The sequence below is a fragment of the Lotus japonicus genome, chromosome 5, assembly GCF_012489685.1.
Source record: "Lotus japonicus ecotype B-129 chromosome 5, LjGifu_v1.2".
NCBI classification, from domain to species: Eukaryota; Viridiplantae; Streptophyta; class Magnoliopsida; order Fabales; family Fabaceae; genus Lotus; species Lotus japonicus.
In genome coordinates this window covers 7,215,923-7,237,968 of record NC_080045.1, presented here as the reverse complement: position 1 = coordinate 7,237,968, position 22,046 = coordinate 7,215,923, and the positions used below count along the sequence as shown (strand labels likewise).

The window sequence follows — 22,046 nt, the reverse complement described above, 5'->3', positions numbered from 1 at the left end:
ACGGAAATCACACCAAAATTGCACAAAATAACACTTCAATACAATTATCAAATCATTCACTATTCCACTGACAAAATAGCAACACAAAATCATCAAATGTCTCATATCAATTACTAGAATCAGTTTCAGAATCAATCTCAGAAATAAGCAGAAACATAGCAAACTTGCATATAATCCTGGTACTAAATGAGCAGTCCAAAAATTATGAAAATTTTACCAAACATAGCCTTATACGTTAGCTTTCATATAAAATTGGTTTCACCCAATTTGGAATTCTGTAGAGAGAGTTATGGTCTCTACAGCACAGGCTGTTAGGGTTTCTGCGAGCAGAAACAGAGTGAACTTGCAGATAATTCTGGTATTGAACCAGCAATCTAAAAATTATGATAATATTACTCAATATATCCCTATGAGTTAGCTTTCATACAAAATTGGTTTCACTCAATTCGGAATTCTGTAGAGAGAGTTATGCTCTCTATAACACAGGCTGCTAGGGTGTCTGCGGGCAGAAACAGAATAAACTTGCAAATGATTCTGGTATTGAACCAGCAATCGAAAAATTATGAAAATATTACCCAACATAGCCCTATGAGTTAGCTTTCATACAAAATTGGTTTCACTCAATTTGGAATTCTGTAGAGAGAGTTATGCTCTCTACAACACAGACTGTTAGGGTATCTGCGGGCAAAACATAACAGAACCCAATTTTCCCCGGAACCTCAATTTCGCTCAAAATCAATTTTTCTCACCACATGTTAACACTCAACACAGTCTCTCAGTTCTGAATTTTCAAAAAAGATGAGGGTTCCTTCATGTTAAACTCAACCTCTGTTATTCTACAATTATACAAGATAAATTCAAACCCTTACCTCTTGAAGATCAAATTCTAGGTTTTTTCTTCTCTTTTCTCCCCTTCTCTCTTTCACGCTTCTTTTCTTCTCCTCTGCTAACTTCTCCAATTCTCAAATTCTGATTTATCTCTTTCTAATTCACTCATATCCCTTAAATAGTCATACTAATGGGCCCCACTCTCAATTACTCACACAAAAACCTAACAAACTTATTTATCTAAATCTTATTCTATATCACATGAGATTTAAATTATAATCACATAATTCATCAAATTACCATATAGCATAATAATAATTAAGATAAAATAATAAATAACCTAATAACGAAAGGTGGGGTGTTACATTTCACAACTGTTTTTTTAGTAAATATCAATTGCACAACTTTAAATATATAGCAAACACATATGATTCACAACTTAACAATGCATAAAAATGGCAAATTAATAACTCAATTATAGCTTAATCATAAATTCATAATTCATAATTCATAATCAACAACTTAAGTACTTCTTTTTTTTAAAAAGCAACAACTTAAGTACTTAACAATGTAGAAATGCTTAAAGTAGTGTTTACTGTTTAATATTAGTACCATTACAAATTAATAATAGAAAACAAAAACATAATATATCTAACAAACATAAAAAGTCTAATTAACAATATTTCTTCAAAACATTTCTTTAATAAATACACACACATATATATATATATATTTAAATATTTTATAAATAAATATATATCTTCGGTTCGGTTCATCGGTTCATTGGTTTTTAATTTTACAAACCGTGAACCGAACCAATCTTCATTGGTTTTTATCAGTTTGGATCGGTTTTTAACCGAATAACAAAAAAAACCAATCCAATTATTTTGGTTCGGTTCGGTTCGTCGGTTTCATTGGATTGATCCGATCCGATGAACACCCCTGGCTCTTTCTTTTTTTTGACTTAATCGCACTTTTGGTCCCTCACGAAAACAATATGTGTCATTGGGGTCCCTAAACTTTAAAAATCACATTTTTTCTCTCCGATGTTAACATTTGTTAACACTTTTGGTCCCTTCTTAGTTCTTACTATTTTCATAAAAAAAACTAACGTTTTTGGCTTATGTGGGTTTTTTTTATTTCAATTTCTATAATTAATAATTAAAAATAAAAAATAAAAAATCATTTATTAAAAATTAAAATAGGAAATAATTAATTATTAATTTAAAAAAAAATCTTTATTTTCAAATTTCACCTCTCACCTGTAGAGATGGCAACGGGTAGGATCGAGCACGGGTTTTACAATTACCAAACCCAAACCTAAATCCCAGAACCCAAACCCAAACCCAAACACAAACCTTATGGGCGATAAAATGAAATTCATGCCCAAATCCATTGGGTTTCGGATTTACCCGAAACCCAAACCCAAACCCAAACTCATTAGTTATATAGCAACTCAATCCAGAACTTACTTTCATATAAAAAAAAGTGAAATTCATAGAAAAAAAAAACAAATACTACTCATCATCCTCATCCATCATTAAAGTGAGATAACAATAGTTTAGAGTTTATTTTCTCAAACATACAAAAGTACAATTAATCATCAAACACTAAGAACAAAGTTTATAAATATATATATGTATGAGGGTTTTTTTGTAATTTTATGTTTCGGGTATTTTTGGGTTCGGATTTTTTCTTCTCCCTCACGCTCTTCATCTTCATCCTCTCATTCACTCCATCTCTCACAAAAACAAAACCCTCATGTCTCTATCACCCCATCTCCTTTCCACCTGATCAAAACCCACAACCACAACCCTCGTCTTCATCATCCAAACCCTAAATAAGAGGCACCTATAATATTAGTACAAAATAAATTAGTATAGACCTGGTACACTATTACTATAACATATTATTAATATGATGTATGAAAATGTTGTGGGGAAACTGACCCTCTTCATCAACATAGTCGTGCACACCTTCGCTGGGTTGTTTATGCAGGCGTGTGGTCTGTTGTTGGCCACTAGCATCTCTTTTTTGTTGGTATAGCTTTGTTTTCTTTTTTTGGTGTGGTTTGTTTCGGTCCAGCCCTTTCTCTTAGGCTACTGGTGATTCTGTTCCTCTTTCCCCGTAAGTTTACTGTGTATTTTGGATATAGCACCCTTGTGCTATTAATTTATTTATTTATTTTGGCTTTTCAAAAAAAAAAATCAACATCGACCTTGCTTACCAGCAATGTGGTTGTTCATATAGTATGAGAATGCGGCTCTATTCTCCGTGTGTGAGCCATGCTTCATTGGAATTAGTAAGTGACACTATCATTTGTTTCTAGAGAGTGAAATAAGTAAGGAATATATTGAAATGAAGTACAAGGAGTACTTCAACCCAATACAAGGAGAATGAGTATAAAAAAATATGGTTGTTGTCTTGTTGATGTGCTAGCCCGTGACGCTACTAGGGGGGGTCTTTGTTCCGGATTTGGAGGCATCATTCTTCTAGGGTGATTGAGATCTTGTGTAGGCATGTCTTGTTTTTTTTTTTTCCGAAAGCAAATATAATTTTATTGAAATGGGAGATGTATATGAGGACAACCCCTCATTAAGTAGGACAAAGTCATACACAATTTTTTTTGGGGAAGCAAATAATTGAATTAAAAGGCACAAGGCCACCCATGGTAGGACAAAGTCATACAAAATAAATTATCATTTCACACCCCATGAAAGGCTAAAGCATAGAGATAGTGTCTCATTAAAATCTTATTATGAAAAATTCATTGAGATAAAAACCTAATGGGAAAAAAGTACAACAATCTCTATATTTTGCCTATGAAAACAAATCACAACATTCATCCTCCCTGTGAGCATACAAATCCAAGAGTCACAAGACCCCATCAACAAAAAGCACGCATGTTGGAGGAATCAGCTAAAAGAAAAATGTTTCCGAGTAGACTTGGAATTTAAATTTCCTTTAATAATTTTAGTTAAAGACTTCGAGATTATGATCACTAAACACTCCATTATTTAAATCATCTATATCCCATGAGATATTGATTTTTTTTTTAAACCCACATGATAGATTGATGAAATACTAGTATATATATGTGCTTTCTGTACAATGCAGTCCTAGAATATAATTCTAAAATGATCGAAATATACTTTTATAATCATTGTTTCAAAAGTATGTTTTTTTATAGATTAAAAAGTTAATATTTAGATAATAAAATAAAAAATTTAATTGTTTTTTTAAGAAGAAATATATTATTACTTTCAAAAAAAAAGTATATTATTAAACATATAAAAACAAAATATTTAATGTATATATATTAAAAATTATTCTTAATTAGTAATTGTTTTGAATTTTATTTAGTATCTATTAAAAAGAGCTAAGATACGAATTAAAAATTTAACATTATCAATAAAGATCATAGAAAATAAACTAGTTAAGATAATTTTCCAAATGCACCCAAAATAAAGTAACTAAGAATCCAAAGATAAAGAAAATATGGTGATAAAAAATTTAATTAAAGAATGGATAAATAGTTAAAATTGAATCAAAAAAAAAAAGCAATTGGGTCTCTGAGGTTTCTGGTAGCAATGGGCATGGCAGTGCTTTTCTTACAGAAATCCTTGCGATAGAAAAAAGGTTATAACTTGTTCGGGACTTGGGGATAAGGAGGTATTTTGCTTCTCATATTACATTTACGTTGTGCATGTGCTTACTAGCAATGTGACTGTTCATACATTTTGGGAATGAAAATCTATTTTTCGTGAGCGAGAGCCATGCTTAATTTGAATTAGAAGGTGACACTATCATCTATTTCTAGGGAGCGAAAATGGTTGTTGATGTGTTTGCGTTGGCCTGTGATGCTACAAGGGAGGGATCTCTGTTCCGGGTTTGGAGGCTTCCTTCCTAAAGTAATCGAGTTGTTGTGTAGGGATGTCTTCACTTAGTTGTTTTTTTTTTTTGCTGTTGTTATTTTTCACATGTAAAAAAAAAAAACAAAAAAAGATGATGGAGAAAAAATTAAAATAAATAATACACTAAACACGTTATTGTTGAACTTCATTTTTAAGTGCTTGTTGGATGAATCAGCTAAACGAAAAATGTTTCCGCGGAGACCGAGACTATAAATTTCCTTTAATAATTTTAGTTAGAAAACTTCGAGTTGGAGTATACCCAAAGCTGGGGTTTATTTAATATGTAATAATTGGTTTTGAAGGTGGCTCCTCGAATCATTGTGCATATCTGGTGCTCATTATACTAAGTTACAGATCCATAGTGAATATATAAATCATTTTCTGCAATATCCTTTGATATTTATGAGTCTTAATCAAACAAAAACTACAGGTCATCTTGCTCTTGTTGACCTTTCCTTGTTCATGCTTTGCTTCACATCATGAAGATATTTGCAGCACCACTAATTCTTGTGATATTTTCTTTTCTGCTACACAGAGAAAGTGGAGTTGAAGCATCAACAGAGAGCATGGATCATATCGAGTACAAGATTCCTGAGAAACAACCATACCGAACTTCATATCACTTTCAGCCCCAGCAAAATTGGATGAACGGTACTATTTTCCCAACCAAGCATTTTCAATATGTTTTTAGGGTGCCCACTAGGGTGGACAACTTATTTTTTGGTCCACCGGTGGACCATCATTAATCACCGTTGGATCTTGGAATATAAGAATATTCTTTAATTGGATGGATATGATTGGTTGGATGATTAAAGGGTAAAAATATAATTTGATATCCCTTACAAAGAAAATCAATTGGTTGAGTTAATTGTTGTTGGCACTTATCCTGGTGGGAAGAGCTGCATAACCTGCGTTCATATTCCCTCTGCCCTCCTCTTACAAGCTCTTCTTCTCCCAGCTCCGGCGTCTTGCTCCATCGCTGGCCACATCACTACCATCAACCTCGCCAACGCCGACGTTTCCCTCTCCAGCATCCTTTTCCTTCCTCACCCCCATCCCCTCTTTGCAACACTTCCTATTACAAAACCCAGAATCATAAACCAAAGAAGAAAAATTGAATCTTTTTTAGTTGAAAAACAAAGACAAGACATTAGCAAGAAAAATGAAACCCAAAAACCCAGAAACAACAAGAGAGAAGAAATATTGATTTTTTTTAGTTGAAACCCACAAAAAATAAAGACAATGCATCACCAAGAAAGCTGAAACTCAGAAACTTAGAAACATGAATAAGAGAAAAGAGGGTGGTAGATCTGTGTTGTGTTAGCTTTTGATCTGTGCTAGCAAAGAGAAGAAGATGAAAGAAGAAAAATAATCAGAAGAGAAGATGGAAGATAGATCTGTGTGAGCTTTTGATTTTTGATATGTGTGCACTTTTGATTTTGGTTTTTTAAGAGAAGAAGTTGATAGATCTGTGTTATGCTAGCTTTTGATTTTTTGGGTCTCATTTTCTGAGTTTTCTATGTTTGGGCGAGAGAAGGGTGTATGGAAGAGGGAGAAGCGTTCATGGATTGAATTTCCAAGAGACCAACATCACAATTCAAAGAACGATAAATATTTAAGTAGTAGTGTGTGTTGTGTCCAATTGAATCCAAAAAATCAAAGCTCCTCCACGTTTCAATTGAATCAATACAGTTTTAACGCACAAATCCATCTTCCATACACCCTTCTGATTTTGTTTGTTGTGTTCATGTTAGACAATTGAAATTGAAAACAATAAAGGTGATGAGGAAGGACTGTGAAAGTAGGGAGAGGGAAGTGGGAGGAAGAGGGAGAAAAGAGATAAAGTCTGAAGTGCCCTTGGTGTAAAGTCTAATATATCCCTGGTGCACCGGTGGACCAAAAATAAAATGGTCCACCCTAGTGGGTACCCACAAATGGGGTGGATACATCTGTGCAAAATCTTAGTGTCAAGCATGTGTTGAAGATAAGCTATCTAAGCAAATTTCATGACTACTACTTTCTTGGTAAATATGCCTCTGATCAGGAGAAATTCAAACCAGATGTTAAATTTACAGGAACTAGTTTGGACTTGAGGTTTGACTATGGTAAGTTTTATGCTTCCAAGTCATTTTTTGACTATCCCAAGAACAGGAGAATATTGTGGGGATGGGTGAATGAGTCTGACAGCTCCACAGATGATATTGAGAAAGGATGGGCTGGTCTACAGGTATATTTAGTTCCATGCTAAATCTTTTATATTATTTATTTAGTGCATGTTGTGAAATTCTTCAACTGATTTGGTTTGGATCAGTAGTACCGTAATTAATTTTGGATAGAATTGATTTTGTTAAAGTTTATTATGGTAAAAGTAAGTTTCAAGTGAATTTAAAGTAAAGTGAAGTATGTTTAGATACGCTTATAGAAAAACTGAAAAAGTCAATTGCTATAGGGTTTGTGAAATTCAGTAAAAAAATCCGATAATTGATTACGTCCACCCCAGAAGTTACTATCTCCAACTTCTTTGCAGAATTGAATTCGGGACTAAAATCAATTCTCTTAGTGGATTGTCAAACATCTCTATAACCACCTAAAAGTGATATGGTCAATGAAAATTGATTCTAATGCCTTCAAAATTCGAATCAAACACACTAATTATGAAGTTGGAATCAATTATGAGAAGAAACTTCTATGAAAAGCTTCTATGTTTCGGAATCCATTTAGAGAAAATAGAAGTTGGTCTAAACATGCTATTAATTGCTTTCAATTTTCAAGGCTACATTCATATATAATTTTATATCATGAGGTCAATGTGGAAGTGTACCATTTTGAGTTTTGATGAATGATAGTCATTGTTTGGCAATGTAGTCTATTCCAAGGCAAGTTTGGCTTGACCAAAGTGGGAAGCAATTAGTACAATGGCCAATTGAAGAGGTAGAAAAACTACGTGACAAGCAAATCAGAATAACAGGAAAGGAACTCGTTAGTGGAACAACTCTTGAAGTCTCAGGCATTACTGCATCACAGGTAAGTTAATTAGTGCTACATTTTTTTTCCAAATTTTCACTGATAAATTTTCTGGTCATGTACAATACTAATGTTAAGTAATTTTTTGTATTTGCACATTATAGGCTGATGTAGAAGTGTTGTTTGAGCTACCTGAACTAGAAAGTGCAGAGTGGTTGGATGCTAGTGAAGTTGATCCCCAACTACTCTGTAGCCAAGAATATGCATCAAGAAGTGGCATAATAGGACCATTTGGTTTGTTAGCTTTAGCTTCAGAGGATCTCACAGAGCAAACTGCAGTGTTTTTCAGAATTTATAGAGCTCCTAACAGATATGTATGCCTGATGTGCAGTGACCAGAGTCCAGAGCAGGTTTCTTCTTGCATTCTCTCAACTTAATCTTAGACCATGTATATTTCTCTTTTTCTATTCAAAGATTAGTCTTTTATTAGGTGTGTATAATGTTGTGAAATTTCATCATAAAATTTCACAATTGACTATGTGGCACGCAGAAGGTGTTCTCTCTGGATTTTACTAGAACTGATTAAGGTCTGAAATCAATTCTCCAAAATAACCCTCAAACATCCAATATTTCATCCATAATTAATTTTACTCTACAAGATTGATTCTGAAATTTCTCCATAAAAAATCAAACACACTATTAATATAAATATAAAATCATACTTTTTTTACACAACCAATTTAATTTTTTTTATAGTTGATCAATAAATGATATTAGAGTATCTGACGAGTTTAGTCCTTATTACTCTCTTATTTTATTAAGGAACTGTGCATCAGGATTCAGGATGAAGCTTTTTTTTGTGAAATCTAATGATGAAGCTCGAACCATATATAGTTGCCCAACAAATTAAGACCAATGGGCTTTTGGTTCAGGAGGCTTGTTAAAATATGACATAAAGCTATCCATCTATCTTCACTAACCATTGACCCAGTGATCAGATCGAGTCATTGGCTGGTCTGATTGTTTAATAACATTGTTTTTCACACTTAAGCTTTTGTTTTATATTGTACACTTTGCAGATCGTCATTCCGGCAAGACCTTGATAAAACCACATATGGAACTATCTTTGACATTGATCCCAGTGTTAAAACAATTTCACTCAGAAGCTTGGTATGTTTATTCATTTTTTTTTTTGATAAGCCAAAAGAATATATTGAATGAAGTACAAGGGGTACTTCAACCCAATACAAGAGGAAGAGAAAAACAGACAACATAACATGTAAAATAAAAATCGAAACTAAGAGAGACTTAAAAACCCCCGCCCCTTGGAAGCACTTGCTAAATAAAAGGTGCCTCATTAAAACCTCTCCAGGAAAACCCCATGGGAAAAACCTGAAAGAGGAAAAAGAGTACACATTTTATGAAGCCAAAACGATACCTCCAAGTGGAAAATACAAGACCCACCCAGTAAACACCAGAAGTTGAACGCTGCCACCTAGCACCACACTCTCACCAACATAGCCTAAACCAAGCGGTACTCCAAAAACCAGTAGAACATCTTTAAAGACCAAACAGCAGTAGTCGTGGTACTTTAGGCACAACATAGATAGAAGAATGGTAGGAGCACCAATTAAAACACTACTGCCATGCTATTTCCCAGCAAGACACCTTGATCAAGACCACCACTATAAAACTAGAGCTAGCACCGTAGCAGATTGCTTCCAACACACGACTAGTGGAAGAAAAATCAAGTACAGAACCATATAAGGCCTAGTAACCTGTATGCCGCCACTATCCAGCCAGACCCCGCCTTTCAACACAAAATTAGCTTAACTTACAAGCAATCCAAACAAGCAAGAGGATTTGTAATCCATTCAAAGAGAGAGAAACTAAAATTATGTTCCTTTGCCTTTATCCAGCTCCAGGATTTGTATTGGATAGAATCAATAACAGTGGAGGCCTCAAAAGCTCCATTTCTAAACAAAACCGAGTTCCTATTGTTCCAAATGCACCAAACCACCGCTACCCACACAATCCATGCCCTCCTTCTCCGGTGCAAGCTACCACATTCTGCCAAAAACTGAAGAAAATGAACTTGGCTATCCATAGGCACTGCACAGCGAACTCCCCACCACTGAAAAACTCCAGACCACACCTTCCACACAACAGGGCACAAGAAGAATAAGTGTGGGGTGTTTTCCTCATCTTCCAAACATAGAGAGCATCTAATTGTTTCCTCATCAAAACTGACCCCTCTCCGTCTCAAATTAACCTTAGATTGGATTCTATCCAACAGCACCTTCCAAGCTAACGCTGCCACGTTTGATGGGATTTTTAGAGACCATAGGAAGCTGAAAACTCTGTCACTAGCCATAAGGACCGGTCCTTGGAGAAGTTCATAAGCAGATTTCACCGAGTATCCACCTAGTTGTTCTCTGGACCAGAACCAAGAATCTGCTCTACTCACCACAGGGGAAAAAGAGCTTAGCTTCCGCTTTAAGTCCTCTAATTGCAGAATTTCAGATGCCCCAAGGTCCCTTTGCCAAACAAACTGCCAGGACCAAGCTCCATCGAGCCACACACCCATCTCTTTAACAGTGTTAGACATTTGGGTAGACAGCAAAAATAAAGACAAATATTCTTGGCGAAGTGGAAGCTCCCCCAACCAACTATCATCCCAAAACAGGACCTTATCACCCTCTCCAATCCTCCGACGAATCCCTTCTTCGAACCAAGAACCTTCACCATCTCCAAAGCATAGACAATTCAGATCTTTCCACCAGCTAGAAGAATTGTTAGGGACCCTATTCCTGTACTTCGCTCGAATTACTTTACACCAAAGCTTGCCACTATCTGTCATAAGAGCCCACCTCCATTTACCGAGTAAAGCTTTATTAAATTTCCCCAGGTCCCTTACGCCCAAACCCCCCTCCTCCTTCGGCCTGCAAACCATTTCCCAGCTGACCCATGCGATTTTTTTATCTCCCTCCACACCGCCCCAGAGGAAATCCTTCATAAGCTTCCTGCATTTAGACACAACTCCAGCCGGCATTCTAAACAATGAAATAAAGTACAGTGGAAGGGCTGAGAGAACGCTCTTGATGAGGCAGAGCCTGCCACCGAAAGAAAGGCACTTTCTCCTCCATTTCGAAAGACGAAGGCGTATTTTTTCTAATACAGGGGTCCAGAAGTCTACCCTACGAGGGTTACCACCTACAGGGAGCCCCAAGTAGGTGAAAGGAGTAGACATAGACTTGCAGTTCAGTATAGTAGCATACCTTCTGATACAATCATCCTCCACCGCCACACCCGCAAGCTTGCTTTTTGTAAAATTTACCTTGAGGCCTGAGATTAACTCAAAACAGTGTAACAGTCCTTTCAAAAACATAATGTTCCGAACACAAGCCTCTCCAATGAAGAGGGTATCGTCGGCAAACGGCAGCATAGAGATACAAACAGAAGGGGATCTCCCCACCTTGAAAGGAATAAACTTCTCTTGATTAACAGCTTGTTTCATAAGTCCATTTAGGCCTTCAGCTACCACCAAAAACAAGAGCGGTGCCAGCGGGTCGCCTTGACGGAGACCCTTCTTCATGGGGAACTCCTCAGTCGGGCTGCCATTCACAAGTACAGATATAGAAGATGAAACCAGGCAGCTTCTGATCCAACAAATCCATTTCTCCGTAAAACCCATCCGCCGAAGCATATACAACAAGAAACTCCATTTGACGGAGTCATATGCTTTCTCGTAGTCGACTTTAAAGATTACAGCAGGTCTCTTTTTGCTTTTCGCCTCGTGGACCACCTCATTTGCTATTAGTACACTATCAAGCATACCCATCCCGCCAACAAAAGCAAATTGAGCCTCATCAATTAGTCGTGGCATCACCAATTTCAACCTGTTAACAAGAATTTTAGAAACAACTTTAAATTCATATGAAATTCATTAAGAGGTTGGGGAGAGCCAACTTTAGGAACCAGCGTAATAAAAGAAGAGTTAGAACCCCTTGGCCAAGCACCATTCATATGAAATTCATCGAGGAGCCTCTTAAAATCAGATTCAAATAAATCCCAAAAAGACTTGATGAAGGTAAAATTAAAACCGCCGGGCCCCGGACTTTTATCGCCTTCGCAGGCCCATACCGCCTCCTTAATTTCTGCCATATCAAAACTTGATGTCAACACCTCATTATCCCCTGCTGAGAGAGCCTGAAAATGCACTCCATCCAATAGTGGAGCCTGCCACTCCTCCACTAGATACTTTTATTCAAAAAAATCTTTAATACCACTTTTAACAACATCTGGGTTTTCCTGCCATCCTCCTTCAAGATTCAGCCCCACTATTGAGTTGCATTTTTTCCTCCAGTTTACAGTAGCATGGAAAAATCATGTATTGGCATCCCTTCCCTAATCCAACGCAATCTGGACTTTTGACAGAGTAGCGATTCTTGCATATTCGCAACTCTCCAATATTCACTCTTCAATTCCCTTTTCAATCGAATATCCTCTGAGTTTAAATCACCTTCCTCAGCTTTCTTATCTATTACATTCAGCTTCAGCACAAGCTCATTCCTTTTTTTCTTCACATCGCCAAACACTTCCCAGTTCCAATTCTTCAGTTTCAGTTTTAATGCCTTCAATTTTTCCTTCAAGACATACGCTGCCCTCCCGTCTACCTGAATAGCATTCCATTCGTTTTTCACAAAGTCCTTGAAACGATGATCTTGGAACCAACAGTTCAGTACTCGGAAAGGTCTTGGGCCCCAATTCTGATTTACCAATCTCAGGATAATCGGGCAATGGTCTGAGATTTCGCGGTCAAGAACCTCCTGTATACACCCTGGCCACTGTGAAAGCCAATCATTTGAGACCAGCACCCTATCCAACCTACTTGATGTAGAACCGTTTGGCCGAAACCACGTGAATTTTCTACCAACCCTGGGTATATCCACAAGCTCCATTTCATCTATGAAACTATTAAAATCCTCTATATCCCTTCTATTCTGAGATGCATTTGCAGCAATGCCTCTCCTCTCCTCAATCATCCTCACGGCATTGAAATCCCCCAGCAAACACCAATTAGTAACGTCACTGTTACGTCGATGCACTATCAGGTCATTCCACTGTCTTCTTTTCTCTACAGGGTCGCATGATCCATACACATTCACAAACACACACGGGATTCCCTGCACACCCCACAAGCCTTTCATAACAATAAAACCTGACCCAACCTCATAGTTTTGTAATTCGAACATTCCCTTCCTCCAAATGCTTACCAATCCACCACCTCTATTTACTGACGGACACACCGTGAATTCAAAATCATCATCTACCCAGAGTTGCGAGCCTAAATTATAGTCGAAAGATTCCAACTTGGTTTCCTGGCAACAGAATAAGTCCACCTTCTCTTTAGAGATGAGTTCTCTAATCACTCGCCGCTTGACCCGGCTTCCCAACCCCCTAACATTAAGGCTGAGTACCTTCATAAGGCACCCACTTTTTCCCCTTCAGTTTCTGGACCTCTTCCAGAATCTACGCCATTCGCATCCCTTGTATCCAGATTAACCAGTCTTCTGATAATTTCCTCTTCATTCCCAGAATGAGAAACTCCTAATTCCTTAGCAGATTCCCATATGCGTCTAGCTTCGATCTCTTTGTTCTTGATCCAAAACTTATTGTTACAATTTTGAATCCCAGAGTCAGAAATAGAGTTACTTATTGGGCCAGAGGTAGCTCGACATGTTTTCTTCCTTTCTGATCTGCTGATAAAACGCCTAGAACTTGACTCACATGAATGGGTAGGATCCCCAGAGTATCCGACGCTAGGTGATGGACATGGGTCAAAAACCCCAAGCTCACTTCTCATCATAGCTGCTTGGCCTTGTTCATTGAATACCACCCAAGAACCAGTGCTCTCCAGGGGGCGAGAGCTAGATCCCAACATTCCATCTGCTTCTCCTAGTGGTGGCAAGGAGTTACCATTGTCTGGAGCCTTCGCCAAGACCCCTTCTGTTTGAGTCTCAATTAGAACCACCTTCACGCCAGCAATTGCAGATGTGGTGCTTAGTTTGGTAGGCCCCACTAGTGGATCACCGCCAGTTGGGTCGACTAACGATACATCCAACTCTACTAGACTGGTTGTGGGTATTGTTGTAGTTTCTAAACCCAAGAAGTCCCCTTTGTTAAGTTGGCCTTCCGGCCCACCAACAAAATCCTCCTGGCCCAGTAAGATTTCACCCTCTAACGAATTTGCTGCCACCGTTTCGCCTTCACTTAAGGCTGTCTATTGACTATCCATGCTAGCACTTACTCCTTCTTGGGTCCCACCACCCGCCGCAACCTCATCATTGCCAATTATTTCTCCTTCCTCGGGAGGACCCATTTCACACATACCCATTGGAGCATTAATTCCACCACTAGGGTTCACCGCAACCTCCTCGTGTGGAGGAAACTCTTGGCCTCCCACCTCCCCTCCGCCGTCACCATCAACCAGGGCCGCCTCATCCCCGCTATCAGGCCAGATCGAAGAATCTCGATCACCCTCCGAAGAGGACCAATTCTTACATCTACAGCACATATTCATCCCATGCAAATCAAACGGCACCATTTCCTCCATAAAACGAATACGAAAAGGGCAGCTATTCGGTCGTACTATTCTCGAGTTGGAGATGAACTCCGAGCGTTCAGTTCTGATTTTCACCCTTGCAATATCAATCTTTGAGAAGGACAAAGTTTCTTCATCTATTTCCACTAGGTCACCAAATTCCTTGACTAGAACCTCAAAGCATTCCTTCTTCCAGAAATGTAGAGGAATGCCTTCACATCTCAACCAGACTTGTCGGGCCCGCGGGACCTGGAGAGGAGTCCACGGTTGGATGACTTCAAATAACTCATCAGTTAGTTCCTCGGCACCCTGCAGGATTTCCTCAAGATCTTGTTTCCCAACTCCAGATAATAGCACCAAATTGTCCCCCAAGTAGCGCAACCTCACAGAGTTGAGGCCATCTAATAGGAATAACTCACGAACAAGCTGCAATTTATCAATGCTTTTCATAATCCCCACCATGCTCTTATCTAACCATTCCTCCACCTCTCCTTCCATGTTTAGTTCCAGTTCTTCACTTTGCACTTTCGTTGTATTTGAAGGCAAATTTTGATTGTGTATGGCCTGATGTTTCGCTCTGTCGCCTGTTTTCCTGCGTCCATGCACTAGGGCTTGTTTATACTGGTCTCTTCCAATTTTCGTTTGAAACGATCTCATCTCAGTTTCCCGCAATGCATGCCTAGCACCATTCGATACCACCGCTGTCCGGTGCACAACCGATGAATCTGTAGCCCCCTCCTTATGAATCGTCCTTGGGAACCTTGGAGAATTGACATGAATTTTCTGGCTCCCAATGAGCAGTTTGCCAAGATGGAATTCTAACTTTATCGGATCCAACACGTCCAGGAAGCGGACAAAACCAAATCTAAGACCTGCTTTATCCCTTTTTTTAGGAATAAAAACGTCTCATAATCTTCCCCAACCAGTGCTCCATTTCTGAAATGCGCTCCACATCTCCCGTTCCCCGAAGTTATCAGGGAAGTGATTGAAAAAGAAGGACGTGACATTACCTCCATTGCATCGCTTTCTCCTTATCACCTGGTGCCAGTCACCACCCTCTCCCCACTCCCTACCGCTCTCTCTCTCTCTAAGGTCTTTCTCTCTCATTCTCACTCATGAAGTGAGTGTCGTTTCTATAGTGTTAGGTCGTGCCTCAGTGTGTGATTCAAGATGGTATGGTATGTTTATTCATAATGACACATGTTCTCCTCCTTGATTCAACATGCACTTGCTAGTTTGATAAATATAGGTTCTTATTATGCAGATTGATCACTCCATTATTGAGAATTTCGGGGAGGGAGGAAGAGCTTGCATCACTAGTAGAGTTTATCCCTCGTTGGCTATAGACAAAGATGCACATCTTTATGTATTCAACAATGGAGAACAGAGTGTGGTGATCACTGAACTCAATGCTTGGAGCATGAAGCAAGCAGAGATTGGCTATGAGGGAAATGAAGCCAGTACCTAAGAAGGATTTAGAGATTCAAACAACATTTACTTTAAAATCATTGTGTTTGCGTCCTATATAATTTTGTTTTTCCTTTTTCGCAAAAATGGAATGCTTATTCCTACCCTAGGCGATTCAAGTGAATAAGAGCTTGCTCGTTTTAATTTTTTGGCTTAATTGCATTTTTTGTTTTTGAAATATCGTGATTGTGCAATTTGACTACCTGATCTTCAAAACGAGCAACTTGGACCCTGACATTTAGTTTGTGAAAATCAAGTCCCTCTATCTTATTTCCATCAAATTTGGTAATGAAAATGACTGAGATGACATTTTTATTAAAAAATAATAATTTTTTCCACTTAAGCATTAAATTTTATTTTTTTCCACCTATCTCCTTCAACCTCCATCTATCTCCTTCTTCTTCTTCAACTTGCATCCTCTCCCTTCAACATCAATCCAAACTGAAAACCTCAAAATCATCAATCCTTCTTCGTCTGGGATCTGGGTGCGGCAAATCGTCTGGTCATAGCATGGTCTGTCCTTGCCTTTGCCCTGTAGGAGGCTGGGGATGGATTGTCTTTTGTAATCATTATCCCTTCCTCTTACGTGTCCTATTCTAGGACTTTCCATGCAAATATCTAAGGATGATTTAGAAAGTCGAAACATGGGTTATAGGCCAAGCCGACCTCTTCTCCAAGGTCTGTTTCAAGTAGTCCAACTCTTCTTAAGTTATTTGTAGACTTGATGGGCTGGGTCAAGCCCTAACAATATAACTTTGGGCCAATACATGAACACTCCTTAGCCCAGGTTGGAAAAGTTATCATAACAATATTTACATAACTCAACAATTACTTAAATGAGTGTCATTCATTGTTCACAAAAATGTCTTCGGTAAGTCTCAGGTTTTTCTCTGCCTTAAGAACTCAATGAACATGCCTGTGCAAATTCTTATGACTCCTTTATATAGAAAATGTCTCTTGAATGGATATGTGGAGGAGAGGATCGTGAGAATACAATTATTTGGGGGAAAGGGAATTGTAACACCCCGATTTCGGTGGCGTCACTTTAGTAACTCAAAATAAAATAAAGCCGAAAAGCAGGTATTTTTTTTCGTTTTGTTTAAATAAAAAGACTTGTCGAAATAAAGACTCAACCCAATCGCGATTAACAGCGATTAATATACAATACAAGCACAGCCCTCGCTGCAACTAAAAACATCGTCACGAGTGACCTCCAGTGACGGAAAGGTAGTGCCCGTGGGCAATTATGTACAAACTAAAACAAAAGGGCAAGTATTCTGAATACAGTCCTCCAACGAAAGTAAGTCGGCCCAAAACGGCCTCAAAAGACTTCCTACGTCCGACAAACTCCCTGTGATCCTCATGGAAGGGAATCACACGAAAAGCTAATAGTCGGGGACCTGCCCTGCCCCAAAATAAGGAATGACAATCAGAGCTATGACTCTAACAACCAACTCAAAGACTCTAACCACCCATATCCCACACTACTTTCATCGACCCTTCCTCGATCAGGCCTGAAGTCCGGGTCCTCGTCGAAAGCTTCAGTAATAGTCATTACGCTCCTAGTCCTCCTCGAGTGACGAGTCATCACGAATCGGCTGACGGACGCCTGGAAGCAGGCCGACCACCCAAACACAAACATACAAACAAAGCCAAGGCGCTAGGGTCAACTTACAGAATACAATAGATATACAACCAACATGCGATAAAGGGGGTATATATATGTTGTATATATACATATAAGTTATGCGTTGCCTACCCTAAGGTATATACATGACATGTTATCAAATCTCTTACACAATTCAATCATCAAAACACATAACGATGTTTATCAACATCAAATCATCAAGTCTCAACAATTATAGTTAGAGTGCATGATATGTCATACAACGGTAATCATAATAAGATGCATGGTGTGCCAATGCAGAATATGCTGATACAAACCCGAATAACGTCACTCTGCTTGGCGACGGGACAAACCAATGGTATTGCCACTTAAAGGCTGGGCACCTCGAGACGGTCGTAACACTGGCCTCGTGTTTAACCATTTCTGCTCGGGCGTCGCTTATCACCTTTGGCTATAGTCAAGACGATCCAACTCTACATGGTTCGACCATTTCTGCTTGCTATACCGGACATCAACAGGCACGATACAACTCTACATGGATGATCGTTACCTCCTGTTGTGCCAGGTATAGTCAGGACCGATTCAACTCTACACGGCTGATCGTTGCTTCCTGCTATACCGAAGTACTCCACTTGGCACTTCATCGCGTGTATGCATGGGTGCAATATGGTTAGCTAAACAACGATTCGTCCTCACAGGTAAAATTGGTTCATTGACCAAAGGCATCTACAATGAGAAACCTAGGCTATAGTCAAGTCGGTTGTGACCCCACGGGTTTAACCATTCTGCTTGCTACGCCAGACATCAACAGGCACGATACAACTCTACACGGCTGACCGTCACTACCTGTTGTGCCAAGTGTACTCTACTAGGTACCTTACTAACGCCCAGACCCTTGGCTAAAGCCCGTCTTCAAATTCTTTCCCATAAAATGAGTTCCCTTAAAACAATAGTTCTCTTATTAGGCAAAATGTTCCATCGTGAATTAGTCCATTATGTCGTTAATTCCAAAGTTCAGTTTTTCATTTCCAACACCTTTCAAAATAAAGTTCCCAAAGCTAGGATCACCGACCCATTCCCGTTTTCCAACTCACTTTCATTCCTAAGTCTTTTCCGTTGAATCATCGTCATTAATTAAAAACATTATATTCTTAATAAATATATTATGGATTTATTTACATAAAACAGATTATGATTATTTTCAGTCCAAAACTCTATAAGTTCAAAGTTTCCATCAAACCCAAACAACTCCCCGAGAAAACACTAGATCCCCTAGAACAATGAAGGTTCGAACCTTGGTCCGACCTAACAAACGTTCCCAAAACAAACCCGTCCTTGTCATGACGAAGGTAAGTGTATTCTACACTCCAAAAGTGGCATCAAAATGCACGAATATAGTCAGCACAATTTAATCATAAACGCAAATACATCAAGCTCTATCGAGCGATGAATCAATATGGCAGTGCTGTAAACATAACCTTGTCATATCCACTAGAAAGCGATAAGACAGAAACCAGTAAACGGCTGAAGCCTCTCAGAAAACGGAGACACACGTCTCATATAAGTTCACCCGGCCGAAGCCTCCAGAAAACATTTTCCAATTCAAAGCGATAAACAATATCCAAGCAATATTCAATATCAAGCAATACTCAAGTCGAAGTTATCGACGCCTACAATACAAATAGCTAGTAAGTAAGTTGCCCTAACCTCGAGTTGTTCTAGTCTCGCGGTGCAGGTCTCGCTCACAAGCTTGCTCAGTCAATCCCAAGGTTTCCACAATTGAACCTTTGAGCAAACAAAGCAATAATGAATCAACACAAGTCGATACAGTCGAAACAATCCTAACTAATGGTCGACAAAGCTCGAGAAGCTTCAGAGTACAACATTTAGGCACGAATGGAAGGGCTTCCCCCGAATGGATGAGTTTTGACTCGATTCAAGTTTTGTACAAAAACACTTTATTCGCTAAAACGTGCATAACTCGAGCTACAGAACTCGGAATGACACAAAACCAGCGCCAAAATTTCGACAATTGAAAGAGCTACGCAATGGCTCAGGTCATAGAGACTCAAAAATTATTTTTGGACACGGTACCCAAGCAAATAGGTTTCGGCCACTATGGAAAATAGGGTTTTCGAACTTTTTCTTCGATCTAAATCAATTCCTAGGTATTCTTAGGCGATATCTAGGCCAGGGAAACTCTCAGAAAAATTATCGGGTCGAAAACTGTCGCAGGGGTATTTTGGTCAATATTTTTAGCTCGGAAACTCAAAATCAGAATTTCGAAAAACAAATTAGATGGGGTCGATCCTAACGACATTTATAACAACTAATCCTACTAAAGCTAAGCTCAGTCGAGAGTTTTTGATCCAAAAAGCGGAACCTCAGCATAAAAATGGGTTTTTGAGCAGAATTGAAACTCGGCGGCAATTCGGCGAGATTCAACAGAAAACAACTGGATATTCATGCTCTAGAGCACGTAGGCAATAAGTTTAGACACTGAAATCAAGTTATTTGGACAGTTTTACAAAAAACTCCAAACTTTGAGCTCAGAAAAACATAGAAAAAGTCGACAGATCTGACGATCAGAAGTGAGGGATAGTAACTATACCTCGATGTCTTCGATTAGCAACGAACGGAACGACGATCGGTCAAGAATTGGAAAAAAAACACTTTTCCTCCTTTCCTCCAAGAGCTCTCGGCCGTGTGTGTGTTTTGGGATTTTTTTGTTTTTTTTTTTTCATTTTTCATACTATATATAGGAAATGGAAAATGCGGAAAAATGAAAATTTCGCAATTCCGATTTTTCCTACTGATTCCAACGTATTTTAGACACGATATTCTTCCCGCTGAATCTTCTAATTCTTCAAAGAAATATCAGTATGATTTTTGGTTTTCGAGGCTTGTTTTTAATGCTTACCGGCATTAAAAATGCACTTTATGCATTTTATGATATTGACCTCGGATGCAGAAACTTCCTTCTGAAGAAAGATTTGGAACGTCGATTAGAGTGGGCGTATGCGGATGAAATCTTTATTTGAAGCTCCGAATAGAAAAAGTCTTCATCGTCTGTTGATTTTAGGGTTTTTCAACTATCAGGGATTCCGTTTCGGCAAACTTCCGAGAATTGGAATTTGACGTTCGTACATTCCAGGGATTCGCATCGAAATACTTGTTTATAGACGAATAAGAGAAATTCTAACATTTCTCTGAAGATTTTTGGAATTAGTTTCCATCGCGTCCTAAAGTGTAAATTAGCTATTTACTAGTGTCTTTGACCTAGGCTTAGGCGAATATTAATCGTGCTATAACTCTTATCGGTTTTGATACAATCCTTGAACTTTTCCTGAACCTTCTCCTTCATAAATTTATTTCATCCAATAAAATCTTGTTCAGGTTTCCCTTCACGATACATCGAACTTATTCGTTAATAAGGAATTCACTAATTTATTTTAAGCTTAAAATCTTGGGTCTCACAGGAATTGTGTAATTACGTTTATATGGATTGAGGAAATCAACGAAACTTACTAATGGGGTAAAAAAAAAAGGATACATGTGAACAACAATCCCACCGATCGACCAGCCAACTTGTTGCTCATGTGTCTCTCTTTGTGTTGGGCTAAAGTTGTTTAGGACATCCTAATCTCTTTTTGTTTGAAAAAAAAAACTCATAATGATCCAGTGGTTAAAACTTAAAAGTGGTTGTTTAAACCCCTTCACCACACCCGTGTCGGAATTGCTAAAGCAAATTAATAGAAAATAGAAAACATAACTCAACAATTAAATAAACTAATTTGCATTTATAAAAAGGATAAAACTTGAGTATTGTTCATTGGTTGCTGGTTGTGTTGTTGACCAATAAAATATTCAGCTATGCACTAGCTTAATTGTGGTAAATTTCTGAACTACTCTTTTTCAACTTGTGTGTCATGTTTTAATTAGACAAGAATAAAAACTGCATATATGAAATTGAACTTAAGGTTTATCCTTATAAAAAAAACTTGTTGAGCTATTTAATATCCACATTTAGGGTGGTTCTATGTAGCCCATAATTAAATATTAGTTTACTTATGAACCATATTTTTACAATTAACATTTAATACTTGTTATTTACAATATGCTACACAACTAACTTGCAAATAAACTCTTTTATTTTAAGTTGAGAACTTATTACTTTTTTGTCAGTATAGTACAGAAAACTATCCGTTTATGTGTGTATAGAATTGAGTCAATTTACCTCATGCACTTGGAAAGAAGCGATAATGGGGGAAAAGGAAAAGTTTGTAACACCTGTTCATGGTTGTGTGTGGAAGAGAATCAATAGAAGATTCTTCTTAAGTGAGGCTGTAAGATGACGAAGGCTTCGGTGGGTGTGTTTCAAACTGAACCACCATGGTTCAGTTGCATTTATATGGTGAAGAGACCAAAATATCCTTCATTCCTCAAAATTTTCCATCTTTCTCCTTCTATCACTAATTCACCACTTCCGTTCAACGCTACACTGCTTCCATGACGGTGGCTGAACTTAGCGGCGGCGATGCCGACAACAGTTTCCGCAACAGTCTCCTTTTCCGCCGCCGTACCGCCGCCACCACCGCTAGGAAGAGGTTTCTGGAAAATTATGCCAGATTCATCATGTCCC

At 38.3% G+C, this 22,046-nt stretch overlaps 1 protein-coding gene and 1 pseudogene across 1 annotated transcript; both read left to right on the top strand.

Annotated features, from left to right (window-relative positions):
* The first annotated feature begins 5,178 nt into the window (after positions 1-5,178).
* LOC130720426 (beta-fructofuranosidase, insoluble isoenzyme CWINV1-like) lies at positions 5,179-8,244 on the top strand (annotated as a pseudogene).
* A 229-nt stretch (positions 8,245-8,473) lies between these two features.
* On the top strand, positions 8,474-16,002 carry LOC130719001 (beta-fructofuranosidase, insoluble isoenzyme CWINV3-like). Its single transcript, XM_057569653.1, has 3 exons — positions 8,474-8,484; positions 8,786-8,876; positions 15,575-16,002. Exons 1-3 carry the CDS (start codon positions 8,474-8,476, stop codon positions 15,776-15,778), a joined length of 306 nt encoding a protein of 101 aa, XP_057425636.1. The 3' UTR covers positions 15,779-16,002.
* The last annotated feature ends 6,044 nt before the right edge of the window (positions 16,003-22,046 follow it).

Bases quoted from the DNA above. Each gene is read 5' to 3' on its own strand.
- LOC130719001 (XM_057569653.1), top strand. The intron at 8,877-15,574 runs GTATGTTTATTC...CTTATTATGCAG, and splicing joins CAATTTCACTCAGAAGCTTG to ATTGATCACTCCATTATTGA.